The following is a 19,898-nucleotide window of genomic DNA, read 5'->3' on the forward strand; positions in this document are numbered from 1 at the left end:
GGGTCCTCATAGACTGATTCACTACTATAATTCCTCATTTTCTCTACTCATTTCATCTCTTACAAACTAAACAAACAAATTAACAAAAACCGTTTTTTGTCATGACCGGCGGTCGTCACGAACGCCGGTGGGCGTCCGACACCGTTCCGGACAACATGTTGAGCGGCGGTTCATCTCCGGCGTACACCGATACGTCGTCGTTGAATCCAAACGATGAGTTCGTTGAAGTCACGTTAGATCTTCAAGACGACGACACTATTATTCTACGTAGTGTGGAGCCTGCGACGGTTATCCACGTGGATAACAACACCGATACGGAGAATATTCCGGCGTCCACGTCATCATCCCGATCGTCAACTATGCGCCGGAGTTCGTCCAACCGGTTACGCCAGTTCTCGCAGGAGTTGAAGGCGTTTTCGATGGAGTTGCGCCGGTTTCCGTGGAGTTATGGCCGCGCGTCGTCGTCCAACGCTGGAGGTTTGGATTCGGCCTTGGCTGCGCGCGCTATCCGGAGACAGCGCGCGCAGCTCGACCGGACTCGGTCCGGTGCTCATCGAGCTCTAAAAGGACTTAGATTCATTAGTAGCAATAAAATTAATGGTGTGGATGGATGGAATGAAGTTCAGAATAATTTTGATAAGCTTCAGAAAGATGGATATTTGTATCGTGCTGATTTCGCGAAATGTATAGGTCCGTTGTTTAACGTTTTTCCATTTACTAACTTTTTTTTCGAATCTGAGCGAAGTAGAGCTGAATCTCAGTGGATCATGGCAGCAAGACCACTGTTTCTTTTACGAATCTCAGCGATGTAGAGCCGAATCTCAGTGGATCGTGACAGCAAGGCCACTCTATCACTTACAATACCCAGTTTTAACTACTGGAGTTGTTTAACTTTTTTGAATAGATGTAAATGAATATATGATCGTTGTTTTAACTTATAGGAATGGTGGATTCGAAGGAATTTGCGCTTGAGGTTTATGACGCGATAAGTAGAAGACGAAGGCTTAAAGTTGATAAGATTAGTAAAGACGAATTGTATGCGTATTGGACTCAAATCACCGATGAGAGTTTCGATTCTCGCCTCCAGATCTTCTTCGATATGTAAGCGTCTTGCTTTGGATTGATTAACAAATTTGGTTCGATTTGTTCGACATGACGAAATAAATATTTTGTTACGTTAATCTACAGGGTTGATAAGAATGAAGATGGAAGAATTACTGAAGAAGAAGTTAAGGAGGTAAATGAACATTGTTCATACATTTTCTTCTGCATTTCTTATAAGTTTTAGTTTTTTTAATCCAAATTATTATTCATATATGAAAATTTCAAACATGTTTAGAAGGGTGGCGTGGAGAGTGGTTGAATTATGCATGTGTTGGAGGTGAATCGGTGACCATTTCTGATTTACAAAATCTTCCCACCCCATTATAAACAACTTCTTGTGTAGTTTTAGTTTTAAAATTTACATCAGGTTGTTTTCAAAACTAATAGTATTTCAAAAACTGATATTTGCTGTAAGACTGGGCAGTGGCAGATCCAGGATTTTTTTCACCGGGTTCCTTTTGCTAGATTTTCACTAATTCTCATAATTTTTTTCTAAATAATATAAAATTTCCACTATTTTTTTCCAAACCGAGGGGATTTCCGGGAACCCCCAAAACACCCCTTGATCCGCCACTGAGACTGGGTGGTGTGGTCTCACGCCTCTAGGGGCTTTATCACGCTACATAAGTGTCATGTAGGCAACACATAAGTGTGGGGCCTAACGTTAACTTGCACGGGGTAGAATAACGCCTCCAATAAAGCCCCTTTTCGCTATATTCAAAAAGACAAATAAACTCAAATTTGATTTATCTTTTGTGGGCCATCCCCTTTTCGCTATGGCTTTGACGGAGGCCAAGGATAACGCCCCCTTGGCAGCCGGCGGGGTGGCCTAGGTGCGCCAAAATAGTTGACGTGACAGGGGACGTAAAACCACACCGTCCAACGTAAGTGTAATTCATAAGACGGTATAATATTGTCTTTTATTCTCCCATTAAGTCATCAATATTAAAGCATTAGTTTTTTCTTTTTACACTGGATACTAAAGTTTACTTGGTTTTTGCTTTTCAACGTTTTCGGGGAATATTTATGTTAAATAAAATGTTATAAGTTCTATAAATTAATAATAAGTGAAATGTTTTTATTTTTGTAAGTAACAATATTTAGACCGTTAATGTTAATGTATATACTTTAATATGTGACAATTTAAATAACAATATTTTTTGGTTTACAAGAAAGGAAATTTATGTCCACAAGTGTGACATTGGTATAAACTCAATTCTCAAACATGTGCTATGACATTATGACAATATTCCAATGCCTTTTATAAAAATTATTATTGATCATATTTTGGAAAAATATACCCATATATCAAATAAAGTCAAGAGTAAGTATGACACGTAAAAATATTTTAAAACTCTATAAAATTTAATATTTTCACTTTTAGCAAGATTTGTAAATGTTTAGAAAATTGCTAGCCTTCAGGCTGCCAATTAGTGTATTTCAACACAGTTTTACAAATATATTAAATAATAACACTAGTGATAAAGTATTAATAAAAAGTTGTACATTGAAAGTAAACATTTAAAGTATGCAAGTGTGTTATATGGAACTGGTATACTAAACATATAAGGGGGGTTGGTGAGGACTTTTTCTTAAACATTAGAGAAATTAAGATCAAATTTGAAAAATGTTAACAGATAATAATGCTAAGTGCGTCAGCAAACAAGTTATCAAGGTTACAAGCACAAGCAGAAGAGTATGCAGCTTTAATAATGGAAGAGTTGGATCCTGAAAGACTTGGCTACATTGAGGTGTGTGGGTTCCACCTTTTACCTTTTCACTTTAACAATATATAATTTTATATATACATATTGTTTATAAAAATTATGATTAATTTATGCCCGTTTAGAGTTATATAGGCTTTATAACTGATTGTTGCACAAGAAAATGTCAGAGAATGTTTTTTGTTCCATGTATACGGGTCGTATAACATTTTACGACTCGTATAGAATGTTATACGACCCATATGATGTTATACGACTCAATATTTGTTAAGTCAGATTATTCTATATGGGCGTATAACGTTATACGACCCGTATATAGGGTGTGAAATTAAGATATTAAGGTGTGACTTTATTAGGACCCTTAATTTAATTTAATGAACGTATATAACAATCTATGTACGCCTCTTCCTATTTAAATGTTTAGTGTCGTTTTAATACTTCTTCCATTCAAGTAATAAGTCTTATTTTCTTGTATGTTATAATAATAAATAGCCATCATGAAATCATCTATTTTGACACATCTTCTATATATCTGTTTCATTATCACATGTGGGTATTTTATACAAGTAGTTAATAATTAGGTATGTTAATTATAATTTATGTTAAGGTCAATCACCCTATTTCTTAAACCGTTGGACAGCCAAGAAAATCAAGAGATTGGAATTTGTCTTGTACTTTCGTTTATCCATGTTCTAGATTAGTAGATTCTTGTAGTACATAAATTGAAATTATAAGGCCGCCCGGGGCGGTTACGTTATACAAAGTATAACGCGTTATACAAGCTGCCATTCCCACCGCCACCATATAAATTAACGCGTGATGGATTTTTGAAAGTATAACGCGTGGAAAAATTAACGCCGTGATGGTTTGGTTTTGTGAGTGGAATTGTTGGTTGGGGGGAAATTGTTGGGTGTGGTGATGAGTGATGACCACCCCTACTAAAAATGGTTGTGAGTGATGGGAAAATGGTCGATGACATGGCGAAACTTGATTGGTGCTTGTGAGTGATAAATTCTATCACTAGTGAACCACCCCTAGTCCCCTAAGGGTGAAGGGGGTGCTCACCTAATAGGTGAGTCCCCTCTCTTACGCCAAACCAATCCCCGTGTGCCACGTCAACTCCCCTCTTAAACTCCCCTAACACTCCAATTTGATGGCGCCACTCCCCTCTTAGGTGAATTGGTTTTTTTTTTTTTAAAAAAAAAAAAAGAAAATCATTGATTGGATGGCAGCTCCCTCTCTCCTCTCTCTCTCCTCCCTCTCTCCTCCCCCCTCTTCGGCAGCTCCACCCCGTTTTAGTCCCTCTCTCTCTTCACCGCTGGAGTTGGCGGCACATTACCGATTAGGCAGGAGGGGTCCCCGATTGCAAATCGGTGGGTACCCCGCCCACCCTAACTTTTAAAATTTTACATATCATCTATGCTATGTGCTTAATTAATACCCCATATTTAACCCAAAGTTAGATGAAAAAAAATAATATGAGAGAGAGTTATATATATTTGACTTTGGAATAAATATTAATAGAAGGTGAGGTGTCCTCATCAAAAATATTTAGCCATGTGAAATAGAATAATGAAGTTGAAATATTTATTGTAGTAGGATGAACATGATAGAATTCATGAAACCAGGGAATATTGCCTAAAAGGATATAATATATTTTTTTTTTCACTTAATTAAATCAAGTTGTGTATGTTAGATTTCAAAGTAGTGGTTAGGCAAAAAGCCTAAGCTAAAATCAGATAAATACATACATTGTTGTTCAACTGTCCCATGAAGAATTAAGAATGAATATAACAACATTGGAACACACATGATTCTCTTTTGGTTGTTCAACTGCTGTCTTTAGGAAGGAAAATATACAACACAAATTCTTAAAAGTCTATAAATTACTAACTTTAGGTTAAAATACTGTTTTAAAACAAAATAAAACATTATCCTCAAGCATTTTATATATTAGTTAGTATTTCACTATTTTGATTGTTTTCTATATTGATAAATCAAATTAATCTTATGGATCAAAGTAGAAAGTACAACCTTTTCACATCGTTAAATCTTGCATCTGTCAGATGTCTTTTGGCTTAGTGGCACCAGATGTTTATGACTATATCACCAACAAAGTGGTGCGGATTCAAATCTCACAAAGTGAACAATAGGTGGATTCTAAAAGTATATTTTAGATTAGTGTGTGTTCGTCGTTAAAATAATAAAATATTCCATCTAAGATGATGAAGTTGTTTTATTCTTTAGAAAAGAGTAAATAACGATTTTGGCCCCTATGGTTATATCACTTTTACTCTTTTAGCCCAAAAAGGAATGTTTTAACATTTGAGCCTCCAACGTCTTTTTTTCTAACCCTGTTGGCCCCTAACACTAACCCCATTCATTTACTTTTAGGGGCCAAAAGGGTTAGAGAAAAGACGTTGGGGGCTCAGATGTTAAAAAATTCATTTTTGGACTATATAACCGCAGAGGCCAAAATCATAATTTAATTTTTAGAAAATGAAAGTTAGTGACATTTTTATTCAACAATGTATCCTAATAATTCCTTTTCTTTTCTGTCACTTTTTTCCACTTCTCTTCCATACCTCATCTTAGCATCTTGACACATGTTCAGCCAGGTTGCTATCATTCTCATTCACATTATTTGTTCTCATCATTGGGTTTGTGGTATAGTCCCTCATTTACGCGTATCCTCCACTATCCCATGTGTATAAAGTGGTCAACCATATATTCTTATCATGACTTATGAATACCATAAAAACACAAAAAAAAAAAAAAAAAAAATCAACATTTCACTCTCATTTGTGTGTACATAAAACATTCATAGTTATACCATAACACTTTACATTTATGTAGTCAAATGTAAAGAAACTTTAGCTTTGATAATCATCTTAATTATATTGCATATTTGCATAAACATTTGAATTAGCTAATTAATTTTTAATAAAAATGATTTTTTGTTATGATTATCCAGCTATGGCAACTCGAAACACTTCTCTTACAAAAGGACACTTACCTCAACTACAGTCAAGCTTTGAGCTACACGAGCCAAGCGTTGAGTCAGAACCTACACGGGTTAAGAAATCGGAGCCCGATAAAGAGAATGAGTTCCAAATTTATTTACTATCTACAAGAAAACTGGAAAAGACTATGGATTATTATCTTATGGATTTTGATTATGACTGGTTTGTTCCTTTGGAAATACTATCAGTACAAACAACGGGCTGCTTTTGACGTTATGGGCTACTGTGTACTTACGGCTAAAGGCGCAGCCGAAACTCTCAAACTTAATATGGCTATCATATTATTGCCGGTGTGCAGGAACACTATTACTTGGCTGAGGTCCACCAGGTTGTCTTCTTTCGTACCGTTTGATGACAACATCAACTTTCACAAGGTCAATATTTTTATTTATATTTCTACTTCTGTTTTAGCTAGATCATGGATTACAATTGGTTTGGGTTGAGACACGCCATTTTCATTATGGTTGAATTGGGTCGAGTCAGGTTGACACGCAAACACTTTTTGCCCGTTTTTTCGTATAATCAAAGTAACAATATTTTTAATAACAATAATCTAAAATTTTGAATAAAATGATTAAGTAGGTGTTATGCATACTTAGAACTTAAACAAATTTTAGTGTGTTTGGCCCATCCGGCCCATTTGCCACTTTTATTAAAAATAAATAAATTTATTTGGTCCATGTTAAATTCTACTATCCTACATAAATCACAACCCATATAGAATTGTCATTAAAAAAATTGGATTACTTAATACGAAAATTACATAAGAACGGCAGGTAAACAGACAACAAGTTGCGCCACAACCCATATCTATCCATTGATACGTACGTGAATTGTCTAGTTTTAGTTAAATTAATTTTGTATGATATTTTTCTTTTTTTTATTTGTATGATGAAAAATGAAAATGTGATAATCGGTCTCACTTGCATTTGCAGACCATAGCCGCAGCGATTGTAATCGGTGTAATACTCCACGCGGGTAACCATTTGGCATGTGATTTCCCAAGGCTTATAAACGAAGACGAAAGTCAGTACGATCTTGACATGAGTAAATTCTTCGGTACAAACAAACCAGCCTACATAGACCTGGTCCGGGGGGTGGAGGGTGTGACCGGAGTTATAATGGTGGTTTGCATGGTGATTGCCTTCACACTCGCAACCAGATGGTTCAGGCGGAGCCTAGTGACGCTACCAAAGCCGTTTGATAGGCTCACTGGCTTCAACGCCTTCTGGTATTCACATCACTTGTTTGTTATCGTTTATGTTTTGCTACTAGTCCATGGGTGGTTCCTGTATTTTGTGAAGAAGTGGTACAAAAAGACGGTATAATAGCTAACTTGTTGCTTATTAATTTAACAACCAAAAACTACATGATAACTGTGACATAATGTTGTTTCAGACGTGGATGTACCTTGCATTTCCGGTTTTGCTTTATGCGGGTGAAAGAACGCTCAGATTTTTCCGATCAGGTTCCTATACTGTCCGGATTCTAAAGGTTAGCAAAACCAACCATGTGGAGCTTGCTAGATGGGTGGGTCGGGTAAGAGGTCAAAACCATATAAGTTGAAAGGGTCACCTTTAGTGGTCAGACTCAGAATGGGCCTGATAGGATTTGTTCAGCAACAAATTACTTTCTTTTGTCCATTTTCTAACTTTTTTAGATTAATACTTTCTGAGTTATTTATGCTTAAAATAAATCAAACGTTTTTTATAATAAAACAATATGTAATGTAGCAGGAATAGATTTTTGGCCGCTTTCTGCGCGGCTGGGCTCGTCGCTTTAAGCTAATTATTTATTTAACTTGTAAGTGGGTCAAAACTACAAATGCCAACCATGTGTAGATACAAACCGGTTAATTTCTATAACCGGCTATGATGGTTAATTTCAACTTTACTTTAACAGGTTATTGCTTTTAACTGGTCCGGTTAATCACTTTAACCGGTTCGGTTAATAACCTGTTTTTTTTTTCGGTTAATTAACCTTTTTTTGCCTTTTTTTTTAATTTTTGGGGTTTTTTTTGGCTAACCGGTTCCTAAACTTCATAATTAACCACTAACCGGTTCTGGTTCTAATTAATCAACCTGTTTTTTGCCCATGTGTTTAATAATTTTTTTTATCTTTTTTTGTTATTGTGACAATATTTAGGTTGCAATATATCCGGGTAAAGTTCTCACATTGCAAATGACCAAGCCTCCCCAGTTTCGATACAAGAGTGGACAATACATGTTTGTGCAATGCCCGGTTGTATCGCCATTCGAATGGTAATTATTTTTTTTCTTAAAATGACGATTTAATATACAAATAACGGTCAAGATAATTACTAATTATGCTGCCTTACATTATTTATTTTTGTTTCCAGGCATCCATTTTCGATTACTTCTGCTCCAAACGATGATTATCTCGCAATTCACGTAAGGGGGCTTGGTGATTGGACGCAAGAATTAAGTAGAGTATTCTCGGAGGTCTGTGAACAACCCGTGGCTGGCAAAAGCGGGCTGCTCAGAGCCGATGAAACTACCAAAACAATGTATATAACTAACTATATATCCATTTACCATTTTACCTACCCTACTTTAATTTATTGCTACCGGATGGCAAGATGGGTGGGTCAGATCGGACTGGGTTGACCTACAAACACTTTATGTTTAATTTATAAATAATTAACGTGCTAATTATAATATTACAAAGATAATGTCTTTAAATAAATGCCATTTAGAAGGTTAACATGTATCGATTTTAAATAGATGTGTGACAACTTTCGACCCGCTTCATCCAGACCAATTTTGTTGACCCTTTAGTTACCACATAAGATGGGCATGTATGTCTTTTAATATTAAACTGATTTCAGCTTGCCAAGACTGTTGATTGACGGGCCGTATGGCGCACCAGCACAAGACTACCGTAAATACGACGTTCTTTTGCTTGTTGGACTCGGCATTGGAGCAACGCCTTTTATTAGTATTCTTAAAGATTTGCTTAACAACATTGTTAAAATGGAGGAACTAGAAGTAAGGAACTTTTACTAGTAGCATTGGACTTGATTTGTACGAATCGAGTGATTAATATTTAAACTTGATATTAGTTTCAGGACTCAACATCGGGCCACAGTAGGCGATCGGATCAGAGCTCTGGGAGTGCTGACTCATCCTCTCAGAGTAAAGTTTCTCCAAGTAAGAAGAAAAGCTTGAGGACTACAAATGCTTACTTTTATTGGGTGACTAGAGAACAAGGTTCGTTTGATTGGTTCAAAGGAGTCATGAATGAAGTTGCGGAACTTGATCACCGGGTATATATATTAATCAAGTCTATTAAAATAAATAATTTTGTTTAGAAGATTTCAAATAATTTATAAACAAATTGGGTGGCAATGTGTAGGGTGTGATAGAGATGCATAACTATCTAACCAGCGTCTACGAAGAAGGTGATGCTCGATCAGCTCTCATCACCATGGTCCAAGCTCTCAATCATGCCAAAAACGGGGTTGACATTGTATCCGGAACAATGGTAAGATCAATATCATTTTATAATATTCTTATATAACACCTTCCTTAATAACGAATTTTCATTAACAGGTTCGGACCCATTTCGCAAGGCCAAATTGGAAGAAAGTTTTGTCCAAAACTTGTACAAAACATGCCGGTGCTAGGATAGGTGAGTATATTCATCGTCACAATCGATATACATAGTTTGGGCTTTATGTTTGTGACAAGATGTCAAACAGGTTGAGCAACGTGTCAAAACACATGCGTGTTCAACCGTGTTATTGTTACTCTCTTGGTCCCACCATTATATTTTACTTTGTCCTTAAAGAAGTAATATTTGGTGTTTTGTGGAGCAGGTGTGTTCTACTGTGGCGCGCCGGTGCTAGCCAAAGAACTGAGTAACCTATGTCACGAGTTTAACCAAAAAGGTTCAACAAAATTTGAATTCCATAAGGAACACTTTTAAGGTGATATAACAATCACAAATGTAAATGTACAGTTATAGTAAGAAAAAAGGGATAATATTTGTTTCATGCCACCAAGAACAACTATCATCCTTTATTATTAGATGGTTTACACCAAAGGATATTATTGCATTATGCGGATACACGTGGCGATAATCGAGTGGTGACAATTGGCGCGGTGGCAGTGGTGGGATCAATATCCACTACCTATCTAGAAGGTTGACATTTGGAGTTGGAGATGGTGGATGACATGAATCAAGATTCTTCTAGAAGTAATTGAAGGTGGTGGAATCCACCTTGAATTGTTTATCTACTTTTTTATTATTATTATATTTTTTATACACTTACATTTCTATACTTTGATTATATTTAGTTATACAACGATAATTATATCAAAATACAATTAAGTTAACTCATGTACGTCATCCAAAACATTGATATGTTTAAGTTTAACATTATCATTTATTCTTTCATTATCAAAATACTATCAAAAGTTTCATAATCCCCTTTCAAGCCCATAAAGCTTGGCTTGACCCAAATCCATATGAGCTAAAATGTCCATAAGGCACTACCCAGATTCATATATGGGCCATATATAGCAGCCCAAGAAATACAAATAATGTTCGGTTTTGAATAATACTTTGGTTTTGAAATAATTTATAAGGTTGGACTTGGGGTTGTATAAAAATCTCAAATCAAATATGAATACCTCTAATTGAAAGTGACTACTCAAAGATCACCATCATTTTTGAACACAATACACTTGTATAGTTAGTTAATAATAGTAATGATAGTTGTTTTTCACTTGCTTTTATAAAATCTATCATTGATTTATGAAGTGAAACAAGAGAAATACCATATTATTTTAAAGGTTAAGGTACACGTCAGTCATACATACATCTGCAGGGGCGGACATAAGGCTTACCGGGGGGCAACCTCCGCTACGGCTTGGCGCAGAAAATTTTGGAAAAATTAGTGTAAATTTTGGAAAAAATTGACGTTTTTTCGATTTCGTTACGGCTTATTTATACAACGTTACGGCTTAGTTTCGTTTCTAGATCCGCCACTGTACATCTGTCACATACTCACATGTAATGTGAATCAAACTCATCTAGTTGTCAGCTGTATCGGTGGGCCATTAGGTCCTGAGTTCAATTCTCACGAGATGAGTTTTTTCCAAATTTATTGGGTTTCCTCCTGAATTATGTATATGCATTATTGCCTAGTGGAGATAGATATGATTGGATGATTCTGCTGGTGGCACGATAATATTCCAATAGTCCGTCAGTTATCCAATTTTGCCGTTAAAAAAAAGTTGTTTGGTAGGCCAAATGCAAATATCTTGTAGACCTAACAAGATATTATTTTGAGGTTCCCTTTAATCATTTGTAGTCCTGAGATTCGAGTTTCTTGTTTACTGTCTAAACCCAAGTGCAAAAAAAAAAAAAAAATCTATAGCAATATTCAATATACCTTAGGAGGCCTAATATAAACTGATTCAGATTCAGATTTCTGTTTTCGAATCGAAATCCTAATTTGAGATTTCTAGCCGGTCTAAGAATTCAAAATTTAATTATAAATATTTTTTTCTTCTGTTATAATTTGGTTTGTTCGAATCAAACCGGACTTGGATATGTTTTTTTTTTAATTCTAATACGAGTTTAGTTCGGATTCAAAATCACTTAAGAAAATCCAAATCCGAGCAAACCAAGTAACCCGAAAACCTATTCGATAAATACCCATGTAATAATGTATTCACTAGTGTTTACATGTAATTACCGGTGAATACACTACTTCTAGTGAATCCAACATGTTCTAGATTAACTAAGAAAATGTTAATATGACCGTATAGTGTATCAGTTGTCAAATACAATGAATGCGCGCACATATTATTTAATATTAAATACATGTGATGTTCTCGCATTATTAACGTAAATGTTGCAACGTAAAAATATCTATGGTAAAAAGAGTTATTTTTATTTTATAAAACAGTTCTCAATAATTTAAATAGTTTTCATGAGAATATATTATATATACACGTGTGTGTAACATATAAATATTAATGTTACATGTTCATAAATTATTTATCCTTTTGTATGTATACTTTTATAACCTTCAAGTTAAGCTAAGTATATTCAGTTGATTTGTGTGGAGACCTATAAAGGAAAAGGTAATAAAAAGAAAGGTGGTGTGGCGTGGGAGGCACGTGAAAGAAACCCAAAAAGTTGGGGGAATGTGATTAGGATTGTGGTAGCAACTTTGAGGGGGCAACTTGTCCCCTTTCACATCATTTCCACTCACTCCTGATTTCATTGCATTTCATTTATTTTTGTAAAAATATCTACTAATTATAAAATAGAGAAGTTAGATGGAATAAGTAAGAGTTTAGACATGGTTAGTGGGGAACGGTAGGAAGATTTCCTTTTGGCTTGATACTTGGATTGGTAATGAGCCGCTTAGAACAAGATTTCCCAGTTTGTTTAGTAGGGAAGCTGCTAAAAAATGCAAAGTGATGGACCGGGTGAAGATCGTTGATTCGGTTCAGGTTTTCGAGTGGAGTTGGATAGCTGATCACGTCCCTGCGGAGGCTGCTGAGGAGCTTCAGCAGCTATCAATTCTTCTTACTGGTGTGCAAATGTCGAAGCAGGAAGATCGTTGGTTTTGGAGTGCTAGTTCTGAGGGTGTTTTTTCGGTTAAGGCTTTGAAGCGGTTGCTGTTTGATGAGCATCGCCTCGGTCAAGTTTTTATTTTGGACTGGTGCAAGTGGGTTCCTGCTAAATGTAATATTCTCGCTTGGAGGTTGGAAATGGGTAAAATTGCAACCAGGGAAGCTCTGATAAAAAGACAGATTCACGTAGAAGACTCCGTATGCCCGCTTTGTAACTCGGAGGAGGAATCGGCAGACCACCTCTTCATCTCATGCTACGTTGCTTCAGTTATTTGGAATGCGGTTAGTAGTTGGTGCAAGATCCCTTGTATCTTCGCGTTTTCTATTAAGGATCTTTTCGGAGTGCACTCGAACCTGAAGGTGTCGGAACGTAAAAAGGAGGCGGTTCAAGGTTTCATCTTGATTGTCTGCTGGAGCATTTGGCGTGCCAGGAACAATCTTGTTTTCAGCAACAAACCGGTAAAAATTGATTGTATAGTTAGCGAGGTGAAGGTGTTGGGTTTTTTGTGGTTTAAGAATAGGTCTAGATTTAAAAGTTTAGATTGGAAGGAGTGGGTTTCGTTTGTGAATATGTAATCGTCTTCGTTGTTTGTTTCTCTGCGCTGGTCCGTCTTGGGCCGGTGTTGTCTTAATGAAGTTTACAGTTAAAAAAAAAGTAAGAGTTTAGACATGGTTAGAATTAAATGAGTAATTTTCTATCCGTTCAAATTTGATTGGTGTTGAAGTACCGATCGAAGATAAAAGATTTGTATTCTTAAATATCGTAGATTAGTAGTGGTCAATAAAGAGCTAGTGGTTGATGTGAGATCTTATTTGATTGCAAAACATGATAAAAGCTTAAAATTGGATTTGTGTTTCAATTTAAGAAATGCAGATTAACTAAAGTTTAAAATCATTAAGTTAACCAATGAGCACAACCAAGTATTAGATTTGTTAGCACAATTAGTAATTTGAGTTTTTCAATATGTTTTGAAAGATCATATGGATGTAACCCGTAAAATCATGTGTCGGTTACATAAAAGACCTATAATTGTGTACTTATGCTTACAACAATCAAACAATGAAGTAATTAGACAACATAAAATGATCACTATCAAATACACACATGTTAACATAACCATCAATCATATGCATTGCCATCGATGATTAAACACCGATTAATTCAAAGTACATGAAGAGATTTAGCAAACAATGTCTAAAAACAACCATCCATTTAATAACACGTGAAAACCTAGCAAATGTTATACATATCTAACAAACACTTGAATTCATATCCAACATAGATAAACAACTCAAGTTAAACTAAATGACATACAAACCCTACTCTTGGTTGTGATCACAAGGGTTTTAGCCACACATAGTCATGTATGATGAAAACATGATACGATTTGGATAAAATTTGAAGAGAATTTGATGTTGGAATGCCTTGTCACCAAACCTCTCGTTTTCTCTGTTTCGCTTTCAACTTTTGTATTTTGTATGTCCAGCTTGTTCCATGGTGTTGTATCCGTTCAATATGCATCCAATCTTCACCTGGAACTTGCGTAAGCTAACTTGACAAAGTAACTTATTTCCAACTGAGATTAATGATAAAAAAACACGATTGAACGTGTTAAAGTACAATACAATGGAAACATACGCCAATATGTTTCTTTGATTGGGATTTAAATAAGTAACTATTGGAATTTGCTCACGCGTTGCAACAGAAATTCAGTTGGTATCAGTTCAGTTCATTACGATAGTGGTATGATATCGACACTTGGTTTAGCAACCCAAAGAAAAAAAAATCCAAAAATAAATTCATGAACGACTCAGTAATGGTTTTGATAGTATGGATACCACTACTGATGTTGAACAAAACTATTATGGAGATGTAGATAAAATAAGCACGTCACAACACTATATTCGGAATTTTATAAAACAATACATTATTTTGTTAGAATGATGAAAATGATAAACAATGTGAGATAGCCTTAATAACCTGTACGTTGATGCTTTGATTACTTATACTGCAGAAAACTAGAGGGATAATGAATAAGTTTTCTTAAAATTTCTTTGTTAAACACTTGATTTATAAGAAATTATACACTTGTTTAAACCCAATGAGATACTTGTAAACAATAAATAATAATATATGCAAGTATGTAAAGATTGAGGAAAAAAATGACACAACCGATTTATAGAAGTTCAATAAATGTTAACTAATCTCTCTATGTCCTCTTCTAGATCCTCCGATTGAGAGTTTCTCCACTACACATCTCCCTAAATCAGGTAGGGATACTCTTACACAATTGTCTTGCTAAGAAAAAGTAGTGATCACCTTATACAAATGTCTCACTCTTTAAAAAAAAGGTGATAATCTTTTAAGTGTTGCTAATCTCAAATGGTAGTTATCACCACTTTCTTCTAATAACTAAACAAGCTTAGTAATGCCCCTTACAAATACCTCACAATTACAAATTAATATGTCTCGATACATAAGAATTAATAAATGAATAGTAGCTTAGTTGTGGAACAACTCTTCTTTTTGCTCTTTAGAATCTTTCTTTGGTTTGATGTGAAAATATCAAAGGAACTAGAGATATATATCTTAGAATATTTTTTTAAAAAGTTTAGAGCAAAAAGGATGTTTGTAGAAAGGTTGGGATTGACTTGTACTTATAGGCAAAGTTCAACAAACAAGGAAAACCAGTCAACGAGATTTTGGAAGGAAAAAGATAGTCAAACCAACCGGTAAGGTGTGCTATAAATTGATTCAATCAGACTAAGAGCATCTCCAATAAGAGATGTTTTTTCATATTTTTTCTAATGCTAAGGTGGCAATTGCCCAATCAATCCCCATCTTTCTCTCACTTGCTCCTCTCACAAACACATTTATTCTCTCTCTCCTCTCTCCTCTCTACACTCACATAACTTTTCTCTCTCCATTTTTTCTCATTCTTCACCACAAACATCTCTACACCCTCTCTCCTCCACATCACTCTCTCTCTCCTCCACATCACTTTCTCTCTCCCTAAAAACACCAACAAATCCTCCTATTGGAGATGCTCTAAGGTCATGTGTAGTCATAAAGCCCTTTTGTGGGCGTTATGCGACACGTGTCGTGCCACGTCACACAGGGGCTTTATGTCACTAGAGCCCGTAGTCATAAAGCCCCTACCTCATCATAACCAAAGTGTAAAATGCAGGGACCAAAGTGTAAAATGCAGGGACCAAAGTGTTTTAATGCAGGGACTAAAGTGTAAAATGCAGGGACCAAAGTGGAAAATGGAAACAACAAAACGCCGTGAAAAAAGTAGCGCCCTCCCCCCATTTTCATCTCATAAAGCCCCCCGTAATGGTGTTCTAGGGTTTTATGGGGCTTTATGAGGTGAGATGAAGCCCCAGTACACAAGGCCTAATTGTGTAGATGATTCTAGTATATGCGGTTTAAGTAATGGTAGAAAAAAATTAAATGCTAGGGGTTTTTATTAAAGGATATACATTTTCATTGAGTTAAACTTAACTAGCAACAAATTGACGCACAAATACATACTTAGATCCCATAGTCTTCTTCGTTTGTTTGTTTTTCTTCTCCACACTGCAAAGAAACCCGACAAACACTCGCTTTATTTCACGATAACTCGAAAAGAATAACAATATAAAAGTGACAACTTCAAATACCCTATTAAATATTACTCAACTTAGTAAGGATGTTCAACGAATATAATAACGAATTTTCGAATTAATCAAATTAATTTTTTTGAATATTTTTTTTATTTATTTTTACCTGAATTCGTATTCAATTTGATTTATTCGATACGAATTCATATTCGAATTTTATGCCCAATTCCAAATTCAATTATATTCGGAGTTAAATTTATAGTTATTTAATAGTTTTAATTTTAGTTTAAACTAGAATTTTGACCCATGCCACGCGTTGCAGCGGCAACATCGTGTTTGTCATCTCATTACATGCGTAACAATGATGACATTAATGTGTGGTGCCTGTACCTGACGTTACATGTTTTTGACTTTGTTACACACATTACGTTAGTGACATTAATATCATTATGCATAGATAATAAAAAGAGTATAATGTCTTGGATGTTGTTTAAAATTGTAAAGATAATTTAGACAGCAGTATAAAGTCATAAAAGTAATTTAGCTATTAACGTGGTTAGACATAGATAAAAAAAAGTATAATATTGTGTCACATGTTATGATGGATAGCCTTAAAAGTAATTTAGATAAAATGAGGTGTCAAGTTATTAAGTAGAAAATGTTGTCGGTCAATTTGTTCATAACCAAAAGTTACGAGTGAATGTGTAACTTACTTAAAGATGAGGATTAATAGTTTTCATATCAAAAGTTTGAGGGTGTGACTCGCGCGTTATTGCGGGTGTGAACTCAATCGTTTTCAGTGTGCGCGTATAGTAAAAGAAATAGAAAACTAAAAACGATAAAAGTTTTAAAATTTATTACAAAATATTTAGCTGATTTGAATTAAAGTTAAATAAACCATGTACATCAACCAAAGCCTCATGTACAAAATCCTCTAAGCAAAGAAAACCGCTTAAGCACATCTTACTATACCACACAGCGATATATTACTAATTAATAGTTATATAATACAATATATAATAATAATAATAATAATAATAATAATAATAATAATAATAATAATAAAGTAAGGAAAAAGAAAACAAAAAAAAGGTGCGAATATGTTATTACATGTTTTGTGTTGAAATTTGGATAGGAAATTTGTAAAGTTAGCATAATTAACTATTCTTTAAAAGGAGGTATAAATGCAGTGAAAGGGTATGAAAAAAAATTGCATAATAGGGATTCAAACCCGGGATGGAATTGGGAAGATTATATGCGCAGCCACCTGATCCAACTATTTAATTGATGAGAGATTTGCTTTCGGTAAGTAATATAATCAAACAATTGTCGGTGGCTTTTGATGGGACAGTCACCGACATTTGTTTTTAAGATTATATAAATTCCCTGGATCATAAGACTGCCAGGTATGAGGCTTGTCCCCGAGCCGCCCCCCCCATCCAGGACCGTTGCACACCGCCCCCTAGGGGCCCGTCGCGGCACTTCCGTCGGATTTCAGACGGTGGAGACAGGGCTGAGTTTCAAAATTGGTAGGCCTCTTCATTGTTTCTCTCTCTCTCTCTCTCCTTGAATATATATTATTTTTTTTTATTAAAGTGGGTAGTCCTCCCACACCCTTGGTTAGTCCCCAAGAGGATGCTTCTCCTCCCGTGATTACGTGGCGCCTACGTGACGGGTAGTCTCCAAAGAGATTATCCTCCCCATACCCACCGGTCTAAGGGCATGGGATATGGGGCTTGGGTTGGAGCGTGGGTTGGCTGAAAACGCCCAAGCCACCACCCCGGGGGCTTGGGTTGGGGCGTGGCCCCATTGGCGTGGGTTTAAAGCCGGGCGTGGGGCGGGCTAGTAGGGCTAGTAAGGTGACATGGCGGGCTCTCAATGGCTAAACCAAACTCATGCCCCTAACCCAAGCCCCACCATACCCCATGGACGTGGGTTTGAGTGGTGAAAAGGCTCCCATTCTACGTGTCAATAAATGCCCCAACCCAAATCTAACCATACCCAATGGTCTAAGTTCGTGAGGCATTATTAATAAGGCATCCCATTATAATTGCATAAAAAACAATACACGTGTCACTCAGTTGTGGAAGCTAGTTGGCCCCTTAGTGACGTGCTGGCACGGCCCGTTAATTGCGACACGTATTAACATTTATTGGTTTTTTTTGAAGGAAGAAAACCAGCATTCAAGTTTTAAAATAATCTTTTTAAAAAAACCAGCTTCCACGTTGCAAAGAAACATATATAATATGACCCATATAATATAACCCGACAAAAAAACGATACGGAAATAATGAGGATGTAGATTGATTAATATGATTGATGAACCATTTCATTTGTTAAATAAAGATAGATACAAAGTTTAAATGTTTTTAAAAACTTCTCATTTATACAAGTGTTAACAGTCTTATTTAATTTTTCTCTATTTTAGTCAAATATATAAACCTAAGCTTGTTAATTAAGATTTAGAGATAAAGAACATAATTAATTAAAAAAAGATTAATACAAAAAATGTTTATTTGCGATTTAGTTATTATTATTGTTATTGATTAAATTTGTTTCCAAGTCATCACTTGATACTTATATTCGTAAATGAACACTAAACGAGTCAACATAAAATATAACACAATTATAAATATGTTTAGGTTACACAATTATATGAATCGTGTTTGGATTTACAAATTTTGTCCGCCAACCAAAACTTTTTGAAACCCCTAACCAGCCACTAATAACATTCTTAGATTTAAACAAGATAAATGGTTAAGAAAGTATTTTGTAATATCCGACTTAGTGATATCAAGAGCAGAACTAGAGGTTCATTGATTCTTTGATAAGGTCTCGTCATTTTGAGGGTTTTATATGCTTTATCTTATTTGTATTTTTATCCTTTAGATGTTTGAGAAACAATAATAAGTTTTTGGGTCGGGAGTCTCAGCTAGTACAACTTGTTTACCTTCTAAAATAAAAGAAATGTATATCCTTATTTCGCCTTTCTTAGATTCTACTATGATATGAGTAAGGTTTTGCTAGATTTTTTTATGGATGTGATAATTGAAAATAAAATTACATCCAATAAGCACATTTGAAGGAAGAAAAAACCGAAATGTAGACATACATGAACGGGCCTAGCATAAAGTGTGGAGTCAGTTGACCTTATAGTTATGTTACCTTTACGCGTAAACTTATGCTATGATTTTTCGACTGAATGCTAAGATTATTAAACACCCAACTTACGCTTATGATTTTTCGACTGAACGCTGAGATTTTTAAACACCCACCCTCAAGATTTTTAACTTAGTAAGAAAAGACCAACCTCAAGATTTTTAACTTAGTAAGAAAAGACCAATATATGCATGTTAGATTTGAAAAACAAACTAAAACGCAAATAACATAAGTATCAAATTCAATTACCTACTTCAGTTATTCCTTTTAAGTGGTGCGGATTCACATTCTACAAAGTAAATGTTAAATAAACTTTCAAAGTAAGATATTAGGCGTATGACATTATAGCCTAGTGGTATCTTGAGAGTAAGATAAGGTTTAATGATCATTAGATCCTGAGTTCGATTCCCGCAAGAGGGTTTTCCTAGATTTATTGGGTTTTCTCTTGAATTGATGTATAAACATTATTGTCTAGTGGAGATGGATATAATCAGGTAGTTTCGCTGATAACTGGATTATACTCCAGTGATCCAAATTCACCGTTTAAAAAAATTAAGATATTGGGAGGTGTTATAAAACAAAGTTGAGGGGTATAACATGAAACTAAGCCGAAATCTCAGATTCTCATCTCATTTGAATTTTAATTCATTTAGCTTCGTAGATACTAGACT

General features: G+C 35.2%; 2 protein-coding genes across 3 annotated transcripts; both read left to right on the top strand.

Annotated features, from left to right (window-relative positions):
• Positions 1-10,213, top strand: LOC110864436 (respiratory burst oxidase homolog protein A). Of its 2 annotated transcripts, none has more exons than XM_022113506.2 (14): positions 1-690; positions 942-1,101; positions 1,189-1,237; positions 2,742-2,855; positions 5,803-6,225; positions 6,787-7,173; positions 7,250-7,345; positions 7,997-8,112; positions 8,211-8,378; positions 8,700-8,859; positions 8,934-9,137; positions 9,227-9,355; positions 9,424-9,502; positions 9,690-10,213. In XM_022113506.2, the coding sequence occupies exons 1-14, from the start codon at positions 102-104 to the stop codon at positions 9,797-9,799; spliced, it is 2,784 nt and encodes a 927-aa protein (XP_021969198.1). In that variant the 5' UTR covers positions 1-101; the 3' UTR covers positions 9,800-10,213. The 2 variants fall into 2 exon arrangements, with proteins under 2 accessions (XP_021969198.1, XP_021969200.1); XM_022113508.2 differs by having other exon boundaries at positions 8,940-9,137.
• Positions 10,214-12,309: 2,096 nt separating this feature from the next.
• On the top strand, positions 12,310-13,041 carry LOC110944303. The gene has a single exon (XM_022185965.1). It carries the CDS (start codon positions 12,310-12,312, stop codon positions 13,039-13,041), a length of 732 nt encoding a protein of 243 aa, XP_022041657.1.
• Positions 13,042-19,898: the final 6,857 nt, after the last annotated feature.

Source organism: Helianthus annuus, chromosome 6 (genome assembly GCF_002127325.2).
Source record: "Helianthus annuus cultivar XRQ/B chromosome 6, HanXRQr2.0-SUNRISE, whole genome shotgun sequence".
Taxonomy (NCBI): domain Eukaryota; kingdom Viridiplantae; phylum Streptophyta; class Magnoliopsida; order Asterales; family Asteraceae; genus Helianthus; species Helianthus annuus.